This window comes from Chiroxiphia lanceolata, chromosome 3 (assembly GCF_009829145.1).
Source record: "Chiroxiphia lanceolata isolate bChiLan1 chromosome 3, bChiLan1.pri, whole genome shotgun sequence".
Taxonomy (NCBI): Eukaryota; Metazoa; Chordata; class Aves; order Passeriformes; family Pipridae; genus Chiroxiphia; species Chiroxiphia lanceolata.
The window spans coordinates 28,113,294-28,140,875 of record NC_045639.1 but is presented as its reverse complement, the minus strand read 5'-3'; the positions used below and the strand labels follow the sequence as shown (position 1 = coordinate 28,140,875).

At 39.8% G+C, this 27,582-nt stretch overlaps 1 protein-coding gene across 6 annotated transcripts in view; it reads right to left on the bottom strand.

The window, feature by feature from the left end:
* The window catches only part of TTC7A (tetratricopeptide repeat domain 7A), a 172,654-nt gene that overhangs the window by 57,993 nt on the left and 87,079 nt on the right, over positions 1-27,582 (bottom strand). For all 6 annotated transcript variants that reach the window (XM_032684594.1, XM_032684595.1, XM_032684599.1 and 3 more), the window contains one exon: positions 2,230-2,346. In XM_032684594.1, the coding sequence (XP_032540485.1) occupies positions 2,230-2,346 (117 nt within the window). The remainder of the gene's footprint in view (positions 1-2,229; positions 2,347-27,582) is intronic.

Sequence of the window (27,582 nt, the reverse complement as noted above, 5' to 3'; positions counted from 1 at the left end):
CATTGTGCAAAATAGCCACTCCCAACAGCTTAATCTGTTATCCTGGAGAAGGGCTGAAAATTAACTACTCCTTAACAGCTGCAGTAAAAGGCCTTCAGCCAAGAAAGCCTTTCCATGCACCACGGAAGGGACAGTAGCCAGATGATTTGCCTTCTGCATACAGCACTGGAAAGGCTGACAGCAGGACATTTTGCCACTTTACTGCCCATGTTTTTGAAAGGTAGTTGAGACAGTGGACAAAATGGTGACAAAAATACTGAAGGGAACACCTGATTGTGATGCAGAGGCACAAGTTTGTCAGAGAGAAGACAAAAGGAGAATTAAGCATGGAATACGAATAGCTGCCTAGGGGTAAAATATTGGGCCCTGAAAGACTCTTCAGTCTGTCAGTCACAGTGAAACTGCAAAGCCAGGAAGCTTAGGCCAGACAAATGTAACTAAACGTAACTAAAGCACCATTTAGTGTGTAGGCAGTTATCTACTAATTAAACTAGTAAAGAGTACTAGGTGCAACAGCTCTCATCTTTCTGTAAATGCAAGCTTTTTTTTTTCCAAGAGGCCCTAAAGAATGTCTGAATCCAAGTCTCACTGATAAGAATTCCCCTTAAGTTCCTTTGCAAGCCCTACCCAGAATACTTTACATATTTGTTAGCTGATAGTGCTGTAATTTGCTTAATATAAGGGCCTTCCTGTGTAACTAAATCCAGTCTAGAACCACAGGTAACAAGTTCATTCTAGTTACCTTTCAATTAGTACCTCCCAATAGAAAATACTTTATGATGTATTTTTTGAGAAATTTAAAAAAAAAAAAAAAGCCCTGCTGGGAACAGAGGCGAAATACACCATGGGGTTCCTAAAAGCAAAACCAATTTGTTTTGTTTAGGCTTCCACGGCTAAAGCTTATCGAAAGCCCTAAAGCTATCACATCTTGAGTTTATAAGTATAACTGCCAAAGCATAGCCTGGGATCCAAATGCAGTCTGAATGGCTGAACTATTTATTTGTCTGTTTTCCAACGTACTCTCTACAGTCCCAGGCTTGCAGCCCCCCCCTTGCAAGAGAAAATCTTCCTCAGTAATAATTGTTTAGCATGGATTTGATCAGCTTCACAAGGACTACTCGTGTATGAAGATTATTCACATGAGAGGTACGTGATTGAATCCTTAGCTAAAGAGACTAAGGCCTAAGGAAATCAATGATTCCAGTCTGTAAGAGACCATTTCTCTGCTGCTATGCAAATATCTTGATTTTTGTGTTTGGTTTGCTTCTCATTAGCTAAACCAACAAGAATTACTAATAATCCCTCAAGGACAATTTTATATAGACATACATCATTCTGTACATATATTTCTGCTGTTTATAAGGCTTATGTAAACACATACAGAGATTGGGGAACAACACAAGCTACCTCAGCCTGCTGTCATGACTGTTGCCATCAAGCATGCTGTCCTCATCAAACACAACCTCTACGGACATTATTGGTGAAAGAAAAGTACAGTCTTGGTGTAACATTCCCAAGACAGTTGTACAGTGATACCTTGACTAGGACAATATCCAAAGGGTGTGGGAAGGAAGAAAACCCTAGTAAGTATCTTTCACACTTTCTAAACTTTACCTTTTGGTGGAGCAGCAGATAAAAGGAAGGAAACCAACAGGGAAGGCAGCATTGTTTAAACACAGATTTACTAGGACAAGGGAAGGGAGAAAGATGCTACATTCTCCCCTTCCTTCCTTGCCCAGTTAGTACCAGGCTGTGCAACCAGCACAGCATATGATAGAGTTTGGCAATGTGCCTTTCCTTGGCTTACTCACTTCGGGACTGTCACCCCCACACATTCCTGGTGCCAACTACTGCAGACTGTGAACAATAGCTGATGAATGCTCAGCACTCCTGAAGAAAAAAAAAATCTGCCCTCTATTCTAGACATCTAAATATGGATAGAGATGTTTAGACATTTGGATCAGAAACTCTTGGTTCAAACTGCTTCTTCAATATTAAAATACTGAGGTCTTGTTTTTGTTGGTTTTTTTTTCCTTTTTTTTTTTTTTTTTAAATAGCTATTAAAATCTTGCCTTTGTTTTCTTTATCACAGCTAGAAATATTACTTATGTTTCAAACAGTAGTGTTTATTACTCTTTTTTCAAAAAAACCTTAAGTATCTAGACAATTAAAGAAGATAACTGCATCCCCAATAACAAATCTGAACTTCCTACAGTGGAGAAAGCCTACCTGTGCTGTGAAACATTATATACCATCTGCCACATCTGCAACATACGTCTGCATGTCATCAGAGCCTCTTCAGGTCCTTTATGTATCCATTCCAGTTTTACTTTGGTGAAGAGTAAGCTGCAAGATGAAAAAGAATAACTCCTGTTTTATTGGCATCTCATAAATGTAGAGAATCAGTATCACCCTAGTGAGACCTTAGCAAGCGGCATTTTTACTTCCTTTGTATGTGCAGCAACAAAAGAAAACATCAGAGCACAAAACATTTCATTTGGCTCAACTTTAGATTTCCCACAAGGAGATGAGTGGATTAACAATATTCCTCAGCTGCAGTCAAATTTGTGTCACAAAGCCGACAGGACAGTGTTAAAAGCAATGCATTGCAAGGCTAGCAAGGTGAAACATACACTGAATCTCACTTTATTTTAGACAGTACTGAAAACAGAACAAAAAGTAATTGCTATAATACATATGCCAGGCTGTTTTCTTAGTCTGGCATCTTCTTATAGTACTGGCTTACATAATAAATTTCAGGCAAAAAACCCAGCACACTTAATATACACAGATAATTATGTAATGCCTCACAAGAAGGAAATGCTTTTTCTTAACCCCAGCTGGCAATCATTTCATGCCCCTAGGCAAGACAGCTGATAGCCTTGTACATTCTTGTTCTAGGTAGTGTAACTGCTGCTACTATTCTTATACCTAGAGACGGCATACTTGCACAGACCACTGGAATTCAGCAGAATTGGGTCACGCAGAGGTTAGAAGACAGATTTGGCAATGACACAACCTACCACTTACTTGCTGCTAGCGTGGATTTTAACACCATCCTTGACAACACTCATTCTATTTTAATTGCCAAGATGATATGATTTATTTCTTATTTGCTAATGCAAACTTACTTCTCACCTTTAAATTTTTCTAGAAAGTCCAATATCAACACATTTTTAATGCGCTCAATATGGCTATCGATTAGACCACTGGATGCACATATGTGTACACACATGCTCGCAACAACAGCAGAATGTTAAAAATCCTAAAATCAGTTTTGTGAATGTGACCTGCAGCCTCCTGAGGAATCTAAACAACTTCAGAAAGAGACAACAGCAACTGCATATAGGATGTTAGAGAAGACTTTGTAGTTGAGTAAGAGATCCTTCACTTAGAATAATTAGAAATCTGCAGCCAAGACACTGTGGTGTATTATCTACAGTAATGTGCTAATACCGCAGTCCCATTTGGCACTAATAAACATCAGGCTGGGGATTTGGGTTTTAGTGCATTTTTGGGGAGAGAGGGCAAGGGGGACTGCTATACAGTAAGTGAACTGGGCTCATAAGAACAACACTTGTTCCATTGCAACAGAATACAGAATCAATCAGTTCAGTGCAAGAAATATATATCACACTAGAAAGATGGGAGGCTATGCCCTGGAGTGTACTGGTATTATAAAAGTCAGCTTCATGAACGTGAAGTTCCTGAGCAACAATGCAGTTTTCTGTCAAGAACCCCCAGCATTCATATATGGAAGCACAATCAAGTAGGAGCTGAAAGATGTGGTTATTACTGATCACAGCATCAGCAAGACACAACAATCCTGTTTCTAGTTCTTACTTTTTAACTCCAGGACATGACTGAAAATGGGATGAAGTTAAGAAAAAGGTTATGCAAGTGATCTGAGGGCTAGAAAAACATATTTCATCAGAGGTTTAAGAAGATCAGTTTATTTGGTTTAACTAAGAAGCAGCAAAGAAATTATTTTGCCTCAGCCTACAAACACCTACATGGAGAAGCACCTCATTGTGAGTCCTGGACCTAAAAGAAAAGCTACCAGATAATCTAAGAATTCACTGGAAGCTGAAACTAGTCAAATGGAAATGAATAAGTACATGCATTCGCGTAACTATTAAGGAAAATAGTCTTTGCAGCAACTACATGTGTGCACAGTAAATTCTGTAGTCATTAAAGCCTTTTCAGCAAGACAAGATAACATCTGGAAAGCAATGGCACTGTACAAACAGAAGCTGTGGGTTTGATGCATAGGCTTGTGAGTAAGTTTCTTTGGGCTGCTCTGTGCAGAGGGGTTATCACCTCCTTCTGGAAATTACACTATTAAAAATATTCTTCTAGTCCTAGAAACAAGCACATAAAAAAATCTAGGCTATTTTAATCATAGAGAATAATTTTTTAAACCACTACAAACTTGCAAAATGAAAGACCTTCTGAAACACTGTACAACCCTCCTTCCAGCAGAAGAATGGTGGTTAAGGAGATCATGGCCCAGAGACCAGTCGTATTACATTCCTGAATAACACCATGCTTTTGAACACAGTAACACACTACTCAATATTCATTATATAGAAGAATCTATTAACAGTCAAACTCCTGTACTGGAGGGTTATATTAAGGATTCTTTCTCCCTTTCACATTAGTAGGGACATAGATGGCTTGTTATCAGCGAGCAATTACAATCACCACATAGTATATTTAAACACTGCAGTTAAACATTAAAAAGACGAACCAAGTACTTCATTACTCTACTGTTTACTGCTTACAGTGAATATATGTCAACTACTTTAGATGAAAGTGCAATCTGCTATCTCAGTAGAGAGAACAATTAGTGAAACAGGAAAAAAAAAGCAACTCTCACGAAAACATAATGAAGCCTCAGCACAATACTACCACCAGTCATAAGGCATGGGCACACTACAAGATCTTGGAGATACCATGAGCTGTTAGCTGTTGTGGTAATTCACCTTTGGAATAGCATTATCCACGTTACTGTGTAGCAATATAATGAACCAAACCAAAAGGCAAATGGGAAGAATGTAAGTGGCAAAAGGAATCAAACCATACCAATGGCAGCAGTAAACAATGCAATTAAACATGACAACTAAAAGGTGGAAATACAATGAGGATATTAAGCTGCATGTGCTATATGCTGTCAGTCTTTCTCTGTTACTTATAAGCTTTATAACAGTGAAACCAGACAAATAAATACATAAAGAAAACACTGAAGAAGTATCGCTTATCTTAAGCTTGTAATTTTATTACTGAGACAGCAGTCTTGCTACACATAAATCTAACGAGTATTGTGTCCTATCAGTGTCTGTGCACAATTTCATGGACATAAATAAAAATTATTTATGCACAGATCTCATTATATTTTCTTAATACCATTGTACATTTGTATGATACTTGTAGTATTAAGCAGCACAGACTCTTAAAAAGATTCAACATATAAAAATAGTTCTAAGATTATCAATATAGTTATTGATAACTCTTTTAATCTCTGAATATGAAAACAAATTTGGGACAAAGCAAGCGTATAAATTGCTACTACATAAGCACAGGAAAACAGAGCAAAAACTCCACAAATCAATCTTGTAACATGTGTGATTTCAGGGAAAGTAACAATGGAAAATAACTAGTACTTATTCTTGATAACAGACTCTAAGCTCCCTATCAGAAGAGGGTTTTTTATAGGGTATGTGGACAGTATGCAAAGGCTTTTATTCCCTGATGTAATGTCAAGCTACTGCCACAAGCAAACACACACATCTATCACAGTAACATTAACTCTGGCAAATTAAAATCTGTAAAAATTTGCTGATATCTGAAGCTCTGAAAATGCAAAATCAGGTTTCCCAAGTATCAAAATTTCAATAGTATAAATAACAATATGACTACAATATGACACGAGACCAGAATACTGGAAGGCTACTTCGGTTGATTTCAGAAGGCATTCAACATTTGTCTTCATAAAGGCTGATTTCAGCCACCTACCTAGCAGAGTCTTCTAATCCTACATGGCTCAATGCTGAGCCTTTAAGTTCTTTAATATTTCCCATGAAGAAAAGAGGCAGCTCCTTCCTATCACTGCCAATCTAATTACTGAGGTTTAATAGCTAATACTTATTATCAGAAGATTTCACATGTGCATATGGTATACTATAAATGCTTATGAGCACATCTGTGGAAGTCGTAAGTTGCTATGTACAGCAATAACTAATTGACGACTTTATGGATGCTCTAGGACTCTATTAAGATTTATTAATCAGTTAATTATTGTGACTTTTAAAAGCTGCTTTAAAATGGAGTTTTTAGTCTCCAATGTAGCCCTTGAACTACACATTTACACAGCATCACAATGGGATCTCTGTGTGTTATCATCTGACAAGCAATAAATAATGCCGGTACTATAACAAAAAATAACACCTTTCACTCATTTCAAGGTAGAGAGATTAAATTAGGACTAATGAGTATTATGTAGTCATTTATCTATATATTTTGCCATTCACTGTCTGCTTATAACCCCTCCAGTTCTTCTGAGCTTGTGAGCAGCTGCTCACAGATCTACATGTCTTCAAGCTTTACCAGATCAGTGGTGTCATTCCCCAAAGTCTTTCATTATTTACACAGATTTGTCTACCTACACACACAGCTGCTGGGTTATTTTGGATTTGTAATACAAAGGAAAGAAAACAAACCACCAAAACCTGTAGCAGTATATCTCAATTCATGGAGACAATTGTGTGCATTAGCATGAAGATACTGACCTTCGGCAACTAATACGTGTACTTTGTTCCATTGTTTTTTAAATGACAGGATGCATGTGGCTGTTTGTACAGACATTTGCCCGGAGAGAGAAACCAGAATGCTTGTGACTGCTCCGAGAACAGCAAATACACTTTATCCAGTGACTGATGGGGTGTGGAGCAGCATGCAAGTGCCACTGGACAGCAGCAACCAGCTCACCCTACTACCTCTCTGAACCCCAGATAAATATTCCACACCAGCTCCAATAAAAAGCAGGGGACTGTCACAACCCAGATGGGTAGATGGCCCAAATCTGCCCCCTGAGGAACTGCAAGGCATGGATTCAAACCCCCAACACTTCAATCACTGAACTCTTGAATTGGTTTCTTCTCCTTTAAGGTAATGGATGCAGAAGGAAGATACAGGTGGATACAGGACATAAACTGATCTAACAGAACTGAAAAGATGATGTAGCAGACAAGAAGAATGATCAAAGTCTTGGAATGCTTTTGATATATGGAGACAGTAAACAGACTGAGAGAAGAGATGACATGTATAAAATCATTAACAGCACAAAGAAGATCAGGAAGGCAAAGCAAATCTGTGCTGTTTCAATGAAAGAAAGAATATCCAATAAAGCAATCAAGCAGTGGATTTAAAATGAGCAAATAAAGTGCTTTTCCATACAACACAAAAGTAAAGTGCAAAACCCATTGCTACAGGATGTTCTGGAGCAGAAACATAAATAGGTTCAAAAAGAGATTAGATAAATTCACAGATGACAGGGCCATCAGGGGCATTAAAGACAACCTAATGCAACTTCTGGCTCCAAAAGCTCTGAACCACTCCGCTGACAGAAGCGGTGATGATATATGAGGGGTAGGATCATCCTACTGCCACATTTCTACATGCTTTTCCCTGTGCACTCAGCACGTGCCCTGCTGAAGCCAGACAAGCCCTTAGTTTGATCAAGAATGGCCACTCTTACATTTTGATACAGCAGAAACACAATTGCAGGCCCTGTGCTTTTTATAACCCAGATTGTCCGGTCTTGTTTTATCTGCCAGTATGAGAGGACAGTGTATGTGGAACTGTAGTATCTTCACAGAAAAATCAGTTGCCCAGTTTATCAGCTGCCGAGTTTAGCTTCAGTGATGAGTCACCTATACAAGTCAACTAGATAATGTATACTCTTTCACCGTAACCACTGTGGTTTCATTAACCTTCCCACAACACTTACTAAAGCCCTAGTCACGTTAACAATAAGAAAAAAAGTAGGCAAAATTGGAAAGCTGCTTTTAATCTCCTGTATTTTTTGTTGATAAAATCAACATCAAAGTTGCTGTCTTCTCAAATAACTCTGTGCTTCTTGCAGTCTCCTGACATTTAAGGGTACATTCTCTAGTTAAATTAATGCCAGCAACTCTGACTGCAACCTCCTTTTATAACTTCTGCTCCGCCATGTTATCTATCACTTTCCCTACAAAAATAAATTGATTATATACTTCTGCAGGCATACTCTCCTATTTTTTATGGCTCCCTGTCCATTTAGCCCCCAAATATGAACAAAAAATAAAACCAAGAAATCTGTCAGCATGCCCAAAGAACTGCTGGCTTCATCTTCCCAGCCCAGCAAATCTAGCAGACTCAGAGCTGACATCTACCTTATAAGAATGCCATGCTTAGAGCCCCAGTCTTGCATGACAATTAGCCATTCAGCTAATGTTTCTCCACGAACTGCAACAGCAGGGGGTGAAAACAGCCTCCGGAGTGGTGGATTCTAGGCTATTTAAAACTTTACATGATGAAGGCAACTTGCTAGGCTTAGCCTCATGACACAAGGCACCTAGAAGGTTCTCGCTCATAGAGAAGGAAAGAAACAGAAGAAGAGATGATCAGAAAAGCCAAGATTGCAGCCCAACCTGTCCAAGACTGCACAGCAAAGCCAAAGGAGCAGCCACTGGTATGGCTCCAGCTCTGGGTGTTTTTTCTTGGACTGCCTCCTCCTGTGAGCTGCAGCTTGAACCTGAAGGCAAAAGGGCCTCCTGTCAGTCAGGTGACGGTCCTGCCCATGGACTACATTTCATATCTCTGCACAGACCCAGATGTCACTTCCCAAGACAAACATGTCTGCAGCCAGTCCAGCAACCTCATGCACTTATTTCAGCATTCAGGTCCATCAGATTCGCTTGTGATATAGAGGGCAAATATGAATCTATGAATATTTATGTGATCCATCCAGAAAGTGACCCCTACATTGGAAGGAGGTCTTGTAACAAATCTCCTTTATCTGCTAAACCCAGGCTTCAAGGTTGTCACTTGAAGGAAATAATAGTCTGCTGAAAGAAAAAGCAAGCTTATTTCCCGGGAAAAAAAAACAACCGCAAAACCAAAACCAAAAACCAAGCACTGAAAGTCCTCTTTATCTTTACCTGTCTTCAGAATTAAGCCATATGTAATCATAACCAAGAACACAAGGCACAAAAAAGAATGATCAGAATTACTGTCTCCTTTCCTTTTGGCTAAGTCATTAATTTTCAATCCCAGACTTGTGGAATTTTGCTTTTTGTTAAGAGTGTAGAAATCAGGTAAATCATTAGCAGAGCTGATAAAAACCCTTGCCTCACTCTGTGTTACATAGGATCCTTTGGGTGATACACCTGAAAAGATTTTTTTATCTTCCTCTCACCCTGATAAGGAACTGCCAACAAAATAATTTTGTACCATCATAAATCACATGTATTTCAGTCCATAACTTGTCTGAATAAAGACAAAATTAATTTTCACAATTACAAGTCTTACAGCAAAACCTAGAAAATAAAAGTTTCTGGTTTTGCTATGAAGTGTTTACATCAGCTTTCTTCTCTGACTCAACCTACATGCAGTACTCCCCATTGTGCTGGACACTGTATGATCACATTTGAAAATCAGGGCCAGGTCTCAGGTATTCAAGGCTAGGAGCTTAGAGGTCCAACACCTATTTAATTTCAATCATGAATTCAGCTGGAGTTCAATGCACAGCTTCCCCATTCATCAGGTCCAAACCCTGGCACTTTCTCGGGTGACTCTGTGGTGCAGTATCTCATTTGTAGGTGGAAACAGACACCCGCATGACAATGTGCAAATGTCAGTGCAACCTCAGAGGCGCACTGGAAACCCTGGTCCCCTGTATATCAGCCCTGGGGGCAGCATGGCCAATACCCTATAGCTTGGGCTGGGGACCTGGGAGAGCCATGCTCCGTTTCTTGTTCTCTCGCATGGCTTCTTTCCCAGCGTTGGGCAAGTTGCTTCAGGTCCCTGTGCCTCAACTCTTCTAACTGCAGAGCAGATAACGGGAATGACCTTTGCAAAGCATTTGGAGAACTAGGTTCCTCATAATCACCTTCCCCGTATCCTTTACATTTCATCTCTTAATACTGGTGCTCTCAACTTCAGAGCTATTTGGGGATAGGAAGGAAAGCACACTGAGTTCCTCTGTAACTGACATCACTTTTAAAATACCTTCTCATCAGCTGGGTCTGATTCTTCAGAATTTCATCAGATGTGCTCCGAAATAAATTCAGCCAGCCCTGATTAAATAGGAATTCATTTGGAAGGGCAGAGCTGAGAACTATCATGCTGCCACAACCACTGGAATAACTCTTGATTTACAGAAATGGAAAAGGAAACCAGACCTAGGGTCTCTAATTGCTGAGCTGAGATCCTGCCAGACAAGAAAAGAGCATTAACAGTACTAAGTTGAAATTCTTAACATGCTGCCAATGCTTCCTCCTATCCCCAAAGACTGCAGAACTGGATGCTTCACTTACAAACTTTGTATTTGTCATAAAAGCTTCTACTATGTGCAGTTTAGGCAGCTTTTAGTGGAAAGGACTCTGGCTAATGAAGCAATGCTCAACATTAACTCCAAGTCACCCCAGTCTGCAACCAAGAACACACCTTCTGTTTGGAAAGTTATATCAGAATCTTGATTCACCTATTTAAAACAGAGTGAAATACCTTCTAATTAACCTAGTGTCAAGGTAATAAAAAGTGACAGCATACTCATATTATTGATGTATAAATTATGCAACAAAATACACTAAAGCAGAACCCCATTTAAGATTAATAAAACATTTCTACCCAACTTGACACATTTATGAAATCTTGCATGCTACTGATACTTGGAGCCAACAGTCTGAAAGTGCATCATGCCCCCCCACTGTATTAGTAAATTAGAACCACACAAAATTTGGCTTTGCTATAAAAATAACAGGTGTAAATTAAGATCTTCTTTTTCAAACTGCATTATGCAATGTTGTTAAACACACCTCACTCTTTCTATGATTTTATTTTGGGGCAACGTAATTTATGCCACTTTGGCACTACTCCAGTAAAGCACTTATAAAAGGTCTTCATCTTTTAAGCATATGAGTAGTCTGGCTGAAATCAACAAGAAATCAATTATTCCTCTCCTTAAGACTAAGCATGTGCTTATGGACCTTAGTAGATCCAGCTCTTCATAAGGAGAAGAATTTATGAGTTTCTCTCCTAACTGCTTAACCTCGTAGAGGACGAGGTGTTAACGTGAGTAACACAAGGAGGGCCAGCATCTGCCCTTATTTAGAGCTCACTGTCTGCACGTCTCAGGAGAGGTGAAAAATCAATCTGTCAAACACCACTGGATTTCACTACAGGGTACAGGTTTTAACTTACGTTCTGGATAAGACAACCCACCATATGACAGTTTAGAGGCAGTACTTTTTAGAAGATGAGCTTGTTTAGTAAGATATGGAGGAGCAGGTTTCTACGCCAGCTTGAAAAAATACAGGGACAGACGTGCTTAAAAGGTGACAATTATAGAAGACAGACAAAAGCTTCTTCATTTCTGAAAAAAACAAACAACAACAAAACCAACAAAAACCCAAACAAACAAAACCACAGTATCTAGAACAGATCTGTGTTGTGTTGAGTAGACAGAAAACTGCTGGTTTCACCAAAGAAAATCCCAGAGAAATAAATGGTTATTTTGCTACCAGCAGGAATCATATTTGTCTAAGCCTGCAAAGCAAAACCATGATGTAATTGTAGCCTATGTCAGCACCAGTGCCAGCTGAACACAGCTAGTGCAGTAACCACAGCATGGAGACAACAGGAGCGTGACCTTTTAACGCAGAGGCAGCGATCAGCGTTACAGACCTGGGTCTGTGATTCAACAGACAGGTGTGCTGAAGCTTGCACTACTGCAGCTTCATTCAATCCTTCACCAGCATGTATTCATGGTAGTGCTGGGTTGCTTTTTCACCACAGATAGTGTTTTGGAGATGCACTTAATTTTCTTATGAAGTTCCTTTGCAGTTCCTTTTCATCCTGTACAAAGCTAACTGCAGAGTCAGGACTTGTAGTCCCTAATCCCTGTCAGGTTTGAGACCATGCAGACTGGCCTTAGCAACAATGGCACTTCTTGTCATGTTGTTGCCCTCCCACACCATACAGGCTCCCCATGGATGTCAGGCCAGCTGACTGAAATGATAAGGCGATAGCTCTTTTTAATCATTACTCTGAGTTAAAAACTCAGGATATAACAGTGAACAGCTCTGTATGTTTCCTGCTCTTTTCCTCCCAACAATTTCCTAACTATATACATCAACCCAAGGACGCTGCCAACCCAGAGAACCCAGTTCCACAGCTTGTATCCTTGACTACTACTCCGGTGTAATGTTTTCCTAGCAGAAAGCTGTATATTAGATGCGAAGCTTCATTCCTTAGCCTTGCTGTAAATTTGAACTTCACTGATGCATGTATGACTCCAGCAGGTACATCTTACATTGTACGGGTAAGCTCAGGCACTGCTTATGAGTAATAATCAGCAGTCTCTCAAACTGTCAGAAATAAGTAACAAATTTCAATAAGAATTGCCAACAAAAAATAAACGCCTTGAGAGAAAGGTGAGAAATATATGCATGGTAAAAAAAAAACACCTGAAGAAACCAAAACAAAAGGAAAAAGAGAATCCCTGGCAGATTGAACCTAAAATCAGATTAATGGATTATTTTTCTGCAATATCGGTTACACCCCAATGTGACAGATCTTCTAGATGTGCTGACAAAAGATGACACAATATTATAAATCCAAAGCACTGCATGTGTGATTAAAGAAAATCCTTTGAGAAAACATGCATAGTAATTGCATTTTAAACATTCAAAAATAGCAATATTTGGCCATCTTGCATTAATAGTCTGAAAACACATCTTAGTGTAAAACTGCAAAAACAATTTAAATGCCGGTTGGAATTAAACAAGCTTGACTGCTGAAAAATAGGTCTCATTTATACAGCAGTGCAGGTGACAAGATTACTGAGTTTTTTGCTTTTGGGTTCTTCACCCACAGAAGGTGGGGTTTTTTTGGTTTTTTGGTTGGTTTGTTTGTTTTTGTGTGCGTGTGTGGTTGTGGGGGTTTTTTGTTTGGGGTTTTTTTGTGCGTGTATGTGTGCTTCTTTTTTTTTGTTTGTTTGGTTTTGGGTTTTTTTGGTTGGTTGGTTGGGTTTTTCTTTTTTGAGACACAGTCCAGTACTTAGCAACCACTGACCTTTACAAATTTTTACACAACAGTGCTTTATAAAACCAAACTCTGTTCCAAAATTTAGAGCTAGCAGCTGTAATGAAACAGGTAAAAGGAACTAAACATTCAGAGTCAGACAGAAAGCTGAAGGCAATCAGCTCTGCTCAAGTGAAATGAATGGATTTTTGTCTTCTTAAACTAACTGAGGATCTGGCACTCAAGCTTCAAGTCAGAAAAGCTCAGGCAATTTCAACTCCCTAAAAATGAGCATGCATCAGATAAACACAGAAATGAAGAGCAGTCAGTGCAGTTTGATCAGCTTGTATCAGTTGACTCCCTATCCCCTTAAATAAACAACTCATTTGCTCAATTCTAACTTTCCATACTTCCAGAAGGATTCTGCAAATTAAAAAAAGAAAGGAACAGAAGCAATGATGCGTAGCAAGCCCCAGCTTTTCACAGGAAAAAGCTTTATACTCTCTCCTTTGTGGAGAGAACCCCATGTGGAAATGCTCGGCTTCTGCAAGGCTGCCAGCGTCAATCATGGAGCAGCCCTGCAGCAGAGCAGCAAGGCACCCGAGGTCATACTCTGCACCTCTACATCTCAGCCAAGAAGAGGGACAGAAGGAGGCCGGGCTGAACTCATTCACACCTGCTCCTGCCGACAGAACACAATGAAATCTCCATGTTTATCCTGTTTCATGTATTCTTTTAATTCAGTACAGAACTCTCTGCAGAGTAAGAAATCAGAGTACACTAGGATAAATCAGAGGAGTCTATTTATAATCCGTCTTCTGATAAGTTAGCAGCATGTACCAGTTTTTCCTTGAAGTCTGAATGGGAGAAACAGATATCAACCTGAAAGCATGAGTACTGCTCAGTTTACCATTTACCATGCTTTCCATTTATGTATGCCTTCACTTTTTCTTCTTAAAAGGCCATGGTGCAAGCCCACTGGAATTCAGAGCTCAAAATCTAAGTTTTATTTCCTTTCTAAGCCAGTATGTCCAAAACACAGGTATGGTGTTCCTCTCCATTGCTACCACACCGAGGGCAGTGTATTTGCATTATTATGTCCACACCTCTCCTTAGGCACCTTACTGAAAGAATATCCAAAGCCACTGTGCAGAACTCCGTACTCCAAGGCAAGCAGAAGTGCTCAGGCTCTGTGCTGACCTGATTGGTAGTTTTGCCTCCGGAAAGCTCAACAGAGCCTGTCATTATGTATGTGATATATCCTACCATAATTAATTCCCTCAGGGAATGACATCCAGAGGAAGCATGGTTCAAATACACAGCACACACCTGAAATCTGACATTTTGAAACAGACTCCCAACACCAGGATGCATGTGTGGAAGAGCTGATATTTTTATTTTCCTTGATTGTAGATATATAGCATAAACTAAATCCTGTCATAAAGAAACTGGCTCAGAAACTCTTGAAACATGCAGATAAAAATCAGTGTTCTTTGCTCTTGAACAGATTTGATTTAAATCATTAGAATTCCAGAAGGTGTTTAAAATTACCATGTGCCATTTAATACATGACGAAGTAATAGCTTCCTTCAGCCTTAGTGGAAAAGATTCAGAACTGCAATCTTTTTTCAAATAATTACCCTGTTCATCAGTCTTCAGCACAACTCCAAGCAGAAGAGAAATGGAAAGACTGGCTATGAAAGCCTCAGTATATAGACATACCAATCTGAATGGCAATGAGAGCACTTTGCAGGTGTTTGTCAAGTCACAGGCCAGAATTAGGCTAAAATTAGAACGCTGCAAAGGAAGAGTAAGAGCATGTGAAAGTATAAAGTCCATCAGCCATACAAAAGGGTCTTTGAAGACAAATGTGTGAAGGTTGGGTAGGGATGCTGACTGAATGAGGCAGCTTCTCAAAGCTACAGCAGTGAATTAATGCTTTCACACACATAATTTGTGGTTTTGACTCAGCCATGAGTTGCTCTGTGTGGCTACCCAGGAAATGAACCTGTAGAGAAGAGAAAGTTAGTGGCTGACACAAAGAGCTGGGACAGCTTGGTGCTACCCTGCCTCAGGAGGCATGTACAAGTATCTCACTTGTGCAATTCCAAGACAGTGCAACTATATCCTTACTCAAGATAAATGCAGTGTTTCCTACCCAGGGGTCAAGGTAATCCTGCACCAGCTTGCATAAATGATTCTCTCCAACGGAAATGGCAACATAAAATCCAACATGCTGACTAAATAGTACTGCGAATTACATCCTTTAGGTCAATTCCTGTACAGAGTATTCAGTCAATAAACTTTGTGGGCATCTTTTTCCTGTAGGCTCTACCGACTTTAGTTAAAGCAGAGACATGTGAGCTGCAGTACAGTTTTAGCATGAATAAGACAGAGAAGGAATTAATTTGGAGAAACATCAGCTTTGCTGGAAGCTGACAGATTCCTAATGCATGAGATTTGTGATTGCTTATGGCATGACTGATTTTTTTCCCCCCTGCATGTTTTTCTTCCACTTTGTTCCTTATTTATAATGAGGTTCTACAGTAGCAACATTTGGCAGATTTGATATAGATACAGGCCTTTCTATTAAATTTTCCCCAATCCCTTTCTCCTCCCATTCTACGCCAAGATCGCCGCTCTATCTGTCAGGTCTCTCCAGGTACAAATGTATTTTTCATGTAATACCTGCCATTCAGTCAGCCTCAATGCAGATTTTCTCCTGTGATTCCAGCTACACAAACAGTTTCGCGTCTCCACTGAAAACTAAATAAAAATGTAATGTGCTTGATTCACTCAAATCTGCTGAAGTCTGCTTCAGTAAACCCTGCAGATCTACATACTTCAGACTGTCATCTCTTCTGAGCAGCCTGCTGTTTCCAATGGATACAAATTCTGGTATTTAAATTCAGGAATACAGCCAATGGACAACTGAAGCCTCAGGTACAAAAATACTACTGTTGCAAAGCCATGGCATCACAAACACCATAGTGCATAAATGCCCAAGTCCATAAAAACTACCATGAGACACTAAGCAGTAGAACACATCATCTACTTGGTTTGCTCTGTAATACAATTCTATAGAAGTTAACCCAGCAAAGACCATGTAGGGAAATGAATTAATCCACTGAAACATTTCACCTCCATGTAAGCTGCGTGTTCCCTCTTGTTAAACCAGCTAACCACACTGATAGGGTAGCCTGGTGTGGCTTGGTACAGCTCTGCGCCACTGCAAACTGCTTCATCTCAACTGAAGGCACCATGTTTCACTGTGGGCAGCATCTGCAGCAGCACAGAGGCCCTATTTGGCTATATTAGCCCTCTCTGATTGAACTACACAACTGTGAGACTCCCTATGTAACTGAGAAAAGACAGAGCACTGGACTCATCCCTTCCTCTCCTCTCCCATGGGCAGGACACATCCACTTGTCAAATTTTTCTTTTGCTGCCATAAATAAAAGTTAAACTGCAACTTACCTTGTCAAATGAGTCATTCCATGGTTTATTATTGCTACTCAGGAAGCAAACCTAAATTACAAGCGTGGAAAAAATACTATAACTGCTCTAAATTGTGTTTCCACATGGGTCCTCAGACAATTTTTCTTAAGTTCTAGAGCACTGACCCCAAAGCATCTATGACTACATTTTTATAAGCATGGTAGACTGGTAGAAGAAGGCAGGGACAACCCTAAAAGCAGTGATTACAGTAGCATCTTAGGCTCCTGTATCCATGGAATGGAGTTACATCAGCTGTTCTATTGCTATCTATGTTGAACATCATCACCATCCTGCAGGGAACTGTGATCTACAGCTTTGGAAAGTTTGTTGCAGAAAAATCCAAGGGATGAACCTGTCCAATCCCTAAGCTTTAGTTTGTGGACCACAGATCACAAGTGCAGTTATGCAGGAGACACCATGCAGAAACTGCTGTACTCTTACAGATGCTACATAACACAAAGTTAAATGCTCCTGGAAAAACACAGTAGAACGAAGCCTGAAACTTCCTGCCTACATTAACTCACCCTATAATCAATTTATTAAAACAGAGAAAGGCAAAAGCTAAGTTCTTCATTAATAACCCTAACCAGAACTGTGCAGCAAAGATAGAAAACTCGGCCAGTTGTACTAATTTTAGAACGTTCTATTATGGAATTTAGTGCTGTAGCTGATTTAGGGGAAGTAAAAAGAAAAAAATCTTTCCAATCGTCAAATGAAAGAGGTGAATTCATTTATATATGGCCAGCTTTCCTTAACACTTTGAACTAAATTGCTTTTATTTGGGGCTTTTAAGATTACGTTTGTCCTCTTAAGATTCAAACATTTTAATACCTGTCCCGTACCTTGTTAGGATCATTAATTTATTTTAAATGAAATGTAAACCCCAAATTTTAATTAACTGGAGATATTAAGGAGCCTAAATCACATTTTTCACACAGTTTTTAGCTCACATGATATGGTAAAACTCCAGCTCTGTTCTCTGCATTCTGCCTCTACAACCATCTCGTCAACTTAACTGGCAGATTGTTCTTCCTAACTTCACAGCCTAATCTGGTACATACTATTGTTAGTCCCAGTTAAAGAGCTGTTCTACTCTTCCCCGACCACAGCTGCATTTCACCAATGTACAAAGTGATTACAAAACATTTGATGCATCACAAGGTTGCTGCAAAATTCAAAAAGAATATTGTTGCAAGGAGTCTGGAGCCAAAATGGTTTACTACAGTTATGAACCATCTAGGAAATGTGCTTTTGCAAAAGAACAGCTTTTTGCTCCTCGTCTGCTGGTGGAAAAACAGCCTCTTACTACACATAAGAGGTGAATTACTCAATCTTCTGATTTACAGGAACAGCCCCATAAAACTACATAGAAGAGTCCGACGGATTTATTTTTCTACCTTCCCTCAACTCAAAAGAACATACTTTTTGCTTTCTCTTACTCTCTTTTCCCTTTTTTTTTCCACACCTCCCTTTCCTTGCCTGGTGCTTCAAATACTCTGCCACCAAATGGTTAGAGAATTAGTAGGAGCAAGAAGCTGATGCTTGAAAGAGGAAATACAGTGCAGTAACACATTTAGTTTTATTGGAGGCTCATAATGTGAATTTGCGTCTCACGAGCCACTTGAACAGAAAGCCACTCAACTTTAGAAAAGACAATTATTCACAGACAATAGAAGAGAGGGTCAGGGATCACTTCAAAAGACCAACACTTTTTTTTTATGAAGTCAAGATAAGGAAACTCATACACAGACTGTCCAAACGCAGTCACAGCTTTGGGGCCATTTGTGTGCTTTCAGCTTGCTTCAGCAAATGTCATGGTTCCTTTAAAAACATCTTCCTGCTCCTCATAAAACACCAGTTTGGCAGCACAAAAGCTGTCCACTGAAGTTTTAAAAGACCTTTTTATTAATCAAATAATAATTCTTTCTGCTGTTATTTAACCAGACTGTCACTTTGAAGTTAGAAAAACCTAAGAGGTGCAATTCCCTTGTTTCCAAAGGAGGTGGATTCCTGTGGGCCATGGTGAGACCCCAGCTTTTTACCCCACTTCCCACACATGCAGGTTTTGTTAAGCTGTGCTGATTACTATTTGCACCATCCCTCATTACCTTACTCATTCTGCTATCACTTGTTACTCATGCAAATGAGCACGTAAGACACAGAAACAAACAGCATGTGTTTATGTACTCTTCACTTAAATGCCACAAACTGTCCCTTCCCGGGTTGGTATAAGACTTCCTACAGATTTGCATCCTCTGCACCTGTCCCCCATTGCAATCTCTCTCTGTTCCCCCCAGCCATCCCTTCTCCCAGAGCCACCACCCTCATGGCAGTGCTGCTGCCATATGTCCGTGTGGTGCACCCACTGCACAAGTGCTCACCATCCTGCTGGCAGTTGCCAACCCCAGCACCACATGGCTCAGCTCTGCCTGCCCCCTCCAGCCTTGACTCAGCAGGCTGCTTTTAGAAAACTTGCAGAAACTTATCTTCAGGACTTCTAACACACTGTCAAAACTTCTTTTAAATCACCCAGCATTTTCAAAAGTGTTCAAGGTATAAAAAGCCCAACTGCATAATCCCCATTTCTTTAGGAAAACAACTTAAAAAAGCAGAAATATAATTAGAACATTTCCATTTGAAGGCAAAAGGAGTGAGTCCCTCCACAGGTTTTAGGAAAAAGAAAAAAAAACATAAAAGCAAACAAATGAAAATTTCTAAATAGCTTTGAAAATATAGTAGTAGCTATTAAAAAAGCATTGCTCACAAAACTGATAAATAAGCATATTTCAGGGGCTGGATCAGAGACTGATGTCCTGCTCATTGGCAATACTCCTTCATTAGCTAGAAACTTTGTTTTGTTACTATAGTTACTGTCACTACAAGTGGCCCTGACTAAGGCATGAAGTATTTGTTACATAAAACCTCAACGCAACTGCAGCCTTAAACTTCAGAAAGTACCAGCTCTGTGCTCAGTCCCCCTTGCAAATTCTATTCCAAGCCCAAACTCAAAATGCTTTCATACCGAGTGGGGTGTACTCTTGAGCAACAGTTTAATAGCACTATTTAAGTGCTGAGAACATAATCCACATCGTTCACAACACACACTACAACTGTGAAGGAATTTAGATGAACTGTGCAATGAGCACAGGGGAGCAGTGACTTCCTCCCCAGGGAATTACACTCTTAGCAGTGCCTGTGAGGTGCAAGAGAAACTGGCAATCAACCTTAATAAAATTTGCTGACAGGCCATTGAATTTGATGGAAAAAAAATGCTTGTAGTCAGTAATAGCACCATGTAGAAAACACGTATCCTGCAGCACTGCAATTTTTTTGTTTCATTATATTTTTATCTGCTTAGTTTGATGAAATTTAACATCAGGAAGAAAAAAAATAATTATACTCTCTTCCTTGGCCTTTAATATATTCTGGTTTCACATAATTTTTTTTCTTGTTCTTCTGGGGGATATTTTCAACCAGACAAACTGCTATTACGGATAATCTTGGAAAAGCAGCTTATGAGATCCCCAGTGAAAACAGGGAGATGACAGAACCTCACTTTTTAAGGTAGTCATCTGATGCTGATACTCCAGTACAATGCGCCAGTCTGCTTCAGGTCATCTGCACCATTCTCAGCTGTTTTTTCCCCTACCTGGTTAGGGGAAAAGAGTGTGGCTTTCCTTCTCTTCAGAACAAAATCTAGACACTAAGCTTTTTCTTAAAAGGTCAACAGCCCACACAGAACCTGCTCACAAATGACAATAAGCAATGAATAAGTACCGAGGTCAGAAAATACTTCCGTTTCTACACTTGCTTTCCTGCAGTAAGCATTGCTCAAGGTTTGCGTCAAGTCAATGATAGGAATATTTCTACTACAGCGCTATTTAGTTAACTTCTGAAATGGCAGATGTAGCCATTTATGCTACATATTTAAGCTGTAAGCAATTCGAATGCTACTGAAGCCCGGAAAGGTATCTTGTCTTTCCCTTCCACCCTTGGTGCTGACACCCTGCACTATTCTTAGCATGCAAAAATCAGTGGTGTTAATTTCAGAGTTCACACATCAGAGAAAGCATTTAGAATTTATTCATTCATTTGTGAGAACCTCTATAGGGCTTTGTTCTTAATGACTGAGCAACACATGTGACATTATCTGCAACCAGTCTTATAGTTTATTACAGCCTCGTAAGCGCTTAAGAGCAAATCTGCCCACCCTGAGGCATAAGAAACATGATTTCCTTAAGGTGCTGTTTGGAAACAGAATGGCTTCATTGGTTCTTCCATGTAATAACAATGCTCACAGTGACATCTAAAACCATGATTCCTGTCTCTTGCAAGTCAGGCAACTAATCCCAGACTAATGTCCTAGTCTTTGTAGGCAAATAATGAGTACCTGATGGAATACGCAATTTGTGAGTGCAGCTTGTAGCTTTTTGTGGCGCTGCAACTTTACACTGTACTGTTGCTTAGACCATGTAAGAGAAAAAAAATAAATTGTTCTTCAGCTACAGTATTGCTTATGCCCAGAAATCCCAGATTCAGGGTGTATGTTGCTATACTGTACGAAATGAGACACTGGCTCTGCCAGGTGCAGAGGCCAATTAGATGAGATCAGTAGATGTTGCCATATTGCACTAAAATACAGCTTTTGGATCAGAAGTTTGCAGGAGATCAAAGTGGAGAAATTAGTGAAGGCTACGTTAATAACTACTGAACATCCGATAAAAACAACGTTGCAAGGATTAGACATGTTTTGAGACAGCAAGGCACTTGAAGAAGTTATTTTATTCTTTTAAGACTAGATTGACCTCTAGAACATCAAAAAATCTGTACTAGCACTCTCTACACATTTTTCAGTGTTGCTATCACAGCTGCTGAGCTGAATAAAATCCCCCTGCAGCAGATTATTTAGATGTTGTCTTTCACAATATCATCATAAGGCTTAAACAATAAACTAACACTGCAGAAGTTTAAGATGTTTGTTTCTACATCCCCCTAAAAATTAACTGAAAGACTAAGTTTTAAGTCAAGCTTGCTTTGCTGTCTTCCTTTCTCTATATATCTGTTCATTCTTCTAAAACAGGGAAGGTTTAATTCACATGCATTTTGCTTCTGCAAAGTTCTTTGTGTTTTTTTTAAATCGCAAGAAATGTAATGGGGCTTTGCTAAAAAGCAATCTCACATATGTAGGATAAAATATGCCTGCAAAACTAAGAAATACACCCTGTCTAGGGCTGTGCAGAGAAGGGAAATGACACCAAAGACAATAGGCTTTCAAATGCAAGTTTTCCCGCCCTGCAAAACCACAGATAGTGCACGACACACACTTTAACATCATTATCCTGCGGGATCCCCCTTCCACTTCCCCACAGACATTTTCACAGAATCATAGAATCAACCAGGTTGGAAAAGACCTCCAAGACCATCAAAGACTATGCCCCTACTATGCAAACCTGGACATTTTCAGGTGGCCAGTGAAACAACAGGCAATTGCTGCTTGCCACTGAGAAAGAAGCAACATAATTCCAGAGTTGCTGGTAGAGCAGGCTTCAATCTCTATTATATTTGAAAATCATCTGGTGTGAAAGCTCCAAAGAATGCATATATATTGGTTTTTTTTTTTTATAGTAGACTTGAAGAACAAAAATCTTTTTCCATTTGGCATTTCCAAACTGACAGTGTGCAGGCTCTTGATTAAGATGGAACATAGTTTATACTCCTGGCAACAAAGGAGACTCCAAACATTTCCATCTGCTTCAACAGCAGAGCAGTAAACAAGAAGATGTACCATCCAGTTTAGTTTCAAAAGAATGTTTTCCACTGAAAGATAATTTAGCATATATATCCTGACTTCTACATGTAATTGCATAAGAAAAAGCATTAATTCACACAAGCACTTTGGATGCAAAAAACCCCAAACAAACCATAAACCCTTCCAAATAATAAACTCTCAATGTACTGTGCACAGCTCTGAACAAACCTTTCCATAAAACAGCACTATAGTGGTGGCTCAAGGTAGAGAAAGTCTCTGTGCTCTCCCTCTCAGGAGTCATTCCTTCTCGAGATGTAGCAAGAGCACAGATTAAAGCAATCCTACATAGATTAAAAATCCTCCAGGGGTGAGATCTGTACAGATGGATGGCAGCAACATGAACTACCCCAAACGAACACTGGCTCCATGCCACCTACCAGTGGCTTCCCGAGGTGCATGTTACTGGTAACTTTGTTTTAACACAGTACATTGGACATGTAAACCTTGGAGACTGCTCTATGCAGACCAGGAAAATCTCTCACCCTTTTCCTCTCAGAGTCCTTGTCTGCTAAGTAGTGCTAGTTACCACAGATGCTTTGCCTGCCTTGCTGGCAGTTGCTGCAGCTGGATACAGTTGGGCTCACCAGTGCCCAGCTGAATTGCTGCTGCGTGGTTCAAGGCAGCCCCCTGGGTCCCAAAGGCTCAGCGGTGTGAGCACAAACAGCTGGGCACACACTTTGCCCACACAGATCCACGTCTCTATGGAGACTCTGTTAGTAGTAGCCCAAGGAGCTGGGCTGAAGCCAGCCCCGCCATGTCTCTGTGTGGAGCAGCCCTGGCAGGATGGACATAATCATTTGCAACTGGTGCTCCCTTGTATGCACCAGCTGTTTCTTGCTACTGGTGAGGATGGTCTAGCAGCCAACACCTAACAATTCTGCATCCTTATCTGGCAGGGAGCACCACTCCTCTTGGTGGGGCCACAGCTGCTGTCCATACGCAGCTGGGGTGGGAGATGCTGTACATCCTTCTCCTCAAGTGCCATTTTTGCAAGGCCACATCATGTTGGCCTTTCAAAGCGCTTCTGCTGTAGTGGTGGGGGCAGGGCTGGAGAAGAGTCTAAAGATGATCCACAGACGTATATAGCATTCTTTTGTTTCATGTTGAGTTATGTCATTCCTACTTTATTATATTGCACACTTAAACATTACTGAAAGCCAAGCAAAAGAGTTTTTCCCTTTTCCTCCCAACACGAGTGCCTGCATTTTGAAGAATCATACAAAATGACTGGTTGATGAAACTCATGGGGTGGGAGGCAGGGGCTTCCGCCTTCACCCAGCACAGCTCCTTGTGGCTCCCTTGCCAACTGGCCATCTCTCCTCTTTACTACACAAACTGCAGTGACATGTATACTTTCAGCTGAGTTCAGACCCCACTGTACTATATAACCTACCAACAACGAAAGACATTGACGCTGTCTGGAGAAAATACAAGTAAAACTATAAAATAGTTTCAAGTCATCACAAGTGCTCAGATGGTAGATACAAATGGCCAGACTTAAGGAGAGGAAAAAAATAAAAGAAAAAAATTATAAAATATCTAGGAGTCTCTTCACTTTGAATTTCAGTTCAACTGCTTACTGTAATGAACTTCATTTGAGTTGCTAGTTATCAGCCTTCTGCCACTTTTCCAGCTGATAGAGACATATGGAATAGAGGTCAGTGCATTTATTTCCAGCAGTTCACATGTCCAGCCACAGCACCCAGAAATACAATTCTGTGTCATACTTACTTCATGCTGGGTTGCATTTTCTGTTGGTGTATGTAGGAAAAACTCTGCTAATGACTGCAGCACTTGAAGAGACCACTTAACTCTCCATCCTCATCTTCCCCCTTCCTCGTAAAATACAGCCTTTATGACAAACTTACTGCTAAGGTATATACATAACAGAAAGCTTCAAGTCAAGGTAAAATTGAATAAAGGTGAGTAAAATGATTCATATCTGCTTTGCGTTGTAAAAATGTTAGCATATTAGGAAATATGTCAGGATATTTTCAAAGACACGTTGGTAACAGAACTTCAATGTTACAGTCTCTCTCTCTCTCTCCATGAGAACATCTCCATTTATCATTATCTTTCCTTTACTGAGACTAAAATATTAAATAACATGAATACTGAGTAATATCAAATAGTATGACTGTGCCTGATGACATATCTGGTTCTGTAGATATTAATGACAATGGCAACAGAAGCTGACTTACCATCTAAGAGGCAATTATTACTAGTATTTCTAAGAAAGTGAAGAGTAAAGACTTTTCCTGTTCTCAGAAGGTGAAAACTACACTTGTGGTTGAAAAATTACCATACTTGCTTCTGTTCCCTGGTGAGTTCTCCAGAACATTTGAATCGATTCCCCTCTCTCTTCTTTTTGAAGAAAATAATATAAATCAAAACACTTTGTGCTCTTCTCATTAGATAAATAAATATTCCTAGCATCTCAGAGTAGAAGTCACTCAAGTCTGAACATCGATGCCTCTCCATATTTCAGGATCTGTGTTTTCCAGAAATGATTATCACCTGTAATTCTCAGTGAATCCTAATACAGTTGATATTCTTCATTCTCAAAAATCAATTCCCCTCCAAAAAAAATGAGACTCAATCACCCTTGCATTTGAGGGTTTTTAAGGGTCTCAGAAAATCCAGAAACTATTTCCCCCCACTCCTCTAGTGATCAGCTTCTGAGAGCCTCAGAAAACAATTTCAGATTATTGGATATGTATGTTTAACAGCAGATCTTCCACAGCTTTCACCTCCACTAGATGTAAAGAGATGAAAAACAGACAAGCAGGGCATTTTGTTTCCTTCCTTTATCCATATGAGAGCGCCTCAAAGGACTTCAGTTCAAGAAGATTCTAATCATGTTTTCTAGCAGAGCCAATGTCTGAAGGTGCTAATAAAAGATGGCAGTCTATTGAACCTGCTGTATACATGTGGGGAAGGGAAAGTTTTCTCCCATAGCAGGAAGGGGAAGTTTAGACCTAGGCTTCCCACAGGTTACTTTCTCCCTTGGTTCTCTTTTTGATTTCCAGGCAGCAAGCATCCTTAGGTCCTCCTTCTGATCTCCATGACACAGGTCTACCCTTGGAGTTCACAAAACTGCCTGGTAGAAACACAGGGATCTCAATCACTAAGTCCCTCCTCACCTTGGATAACTTCAACACACATGTACTATGGCTAAACTCCCATTCACAAAGGTCCTACTGATAACCTGACTTTGTTGCCCAGATGATACACACATGCTATTTTTCAGTATATTCTGGCATTCAACATAGACACTTCCTTTGACTATAAAGCAGAACACATTGCAGCTGTTCAAAAGCAAATGGCATGTAGCAGGGAAAAAAGTAAGTGCTGGGGGGATCAACTCATTGCTATAGCAGATATACAGAGCTTTGAAGTACAGAACCTGTGGCTGGTAACTCAAATCAGCCATGCTATTCCCACATTTTGGAATTTATTCTTAAATTTCTGAAGTGAAGCCTATGCGTTTGCATAACTAGTGTTACCTCCCCAACATCAAAACAAACATCTAGAAGCACTGCTGTTGACTATAAAGGTCTTAATATATGGAGGCAGTAGACATTTACTCAGGTGGTAGGGGGAAAAAAGTTATTATGAAATAAAATTGACTTTTCATCCAGAAGAAAGATTTGAACTATTGCTGCTAAAGTTGGAAAACCATGTAGCTGTTCCTTCTTTTCATATGATACAAAGAAAGGAAGTCTGCAGTAGGCTCCTCTTTAAGCTCCGTTTAACTCTTTTTATTCATATCCTGAACTCTGTGCTATGAGGGAATGGAATTCTTCCCAAGTACCACTGAATCCATCCCTATAATTTTAAGATGGATTGATATGTACATTAATACAAATCCATTCCTGGCACAAACAGACATGAAACAGCTAGGGGGACATTCCTTCCTGCTGCACTAAGCTCGTAGATGGAGTGCTATCATGCTCATCTGCTGAATTTTTGTCTTAGATCAGACTGTGACCCTTAGAAAAGCATGCATATGTCAATTTGAATCTGCCAAAACAGGAATCCAATCTTAGATACTGTAACTCATGTTGTTTCTTCATCATACTGGGGGCAGGGGGAAGGAGAACAAAGAAAAGAAAAAAATAAACAGCTAAAAGTGTGGAAATAAATCCTAACCCAAAAAAACCACTCTCAGATTTCTATTTTCAAGGTATTTTTTACCTTTAAGTATCTGTGTTATCTTTAACAAGAGCCAGGAGTCTACCTTAAAGCTTTCCCTTTATATATTTGGCATACAAACACCCAATATCATTACTAGTTCCACAGAGTATAGTCCTGATTACTGCCATATTTCATCAAGGGTTTTTTAGATTAATTTTATAAAAACAACAAGGAATCATAACATGCCAACAGAAGCAAATATTATAAAGTAAAAAAACCCAGCTCAACCCCTCTAACTCCACATCTCGCTTGCTTAAGTGAATCATAGATGCCTAACATATTTCGTATTCTTGTAGCGCAGTACTGCCATATCACTCAGGTACATACTTCTGTTTTGTATTACTTTGTATTATTGTCTGGGGTGTCAATAAAAGAAATAAGATCATTTTTGGGTCACTCTCAGCAGCCAGTGTGGACACCACTACAAGAAGCCAGCTTACAAAAGCTCCACTCTTACAAGTTTTGAATATCCTATTTATAAAAGTTGTCTAGCATGATCAAATGCTACAGCCAAAACATTAATCTGTCCCTGCTTTAGATCCTCATATCTTACACCCTCGAGGAATTCAAACAAAACAATATTCTGAGAATTTAAACAAGCTGTTCTATCACCAAGTCTGCTCACAAGTTGCACCAGGCTTCCTTGCCTCTTGCCTAATGATGAACTTGAATCATATAAATGGGCTGATCTCATTCTCTAAAGCCATACTTCTAAAGCCAGGAGGGGCCACCACCATTTCTGTGGGAAAAGTGGTAAAACCATTCTGTGGCATGTGCAACTGTATTACCTGGGG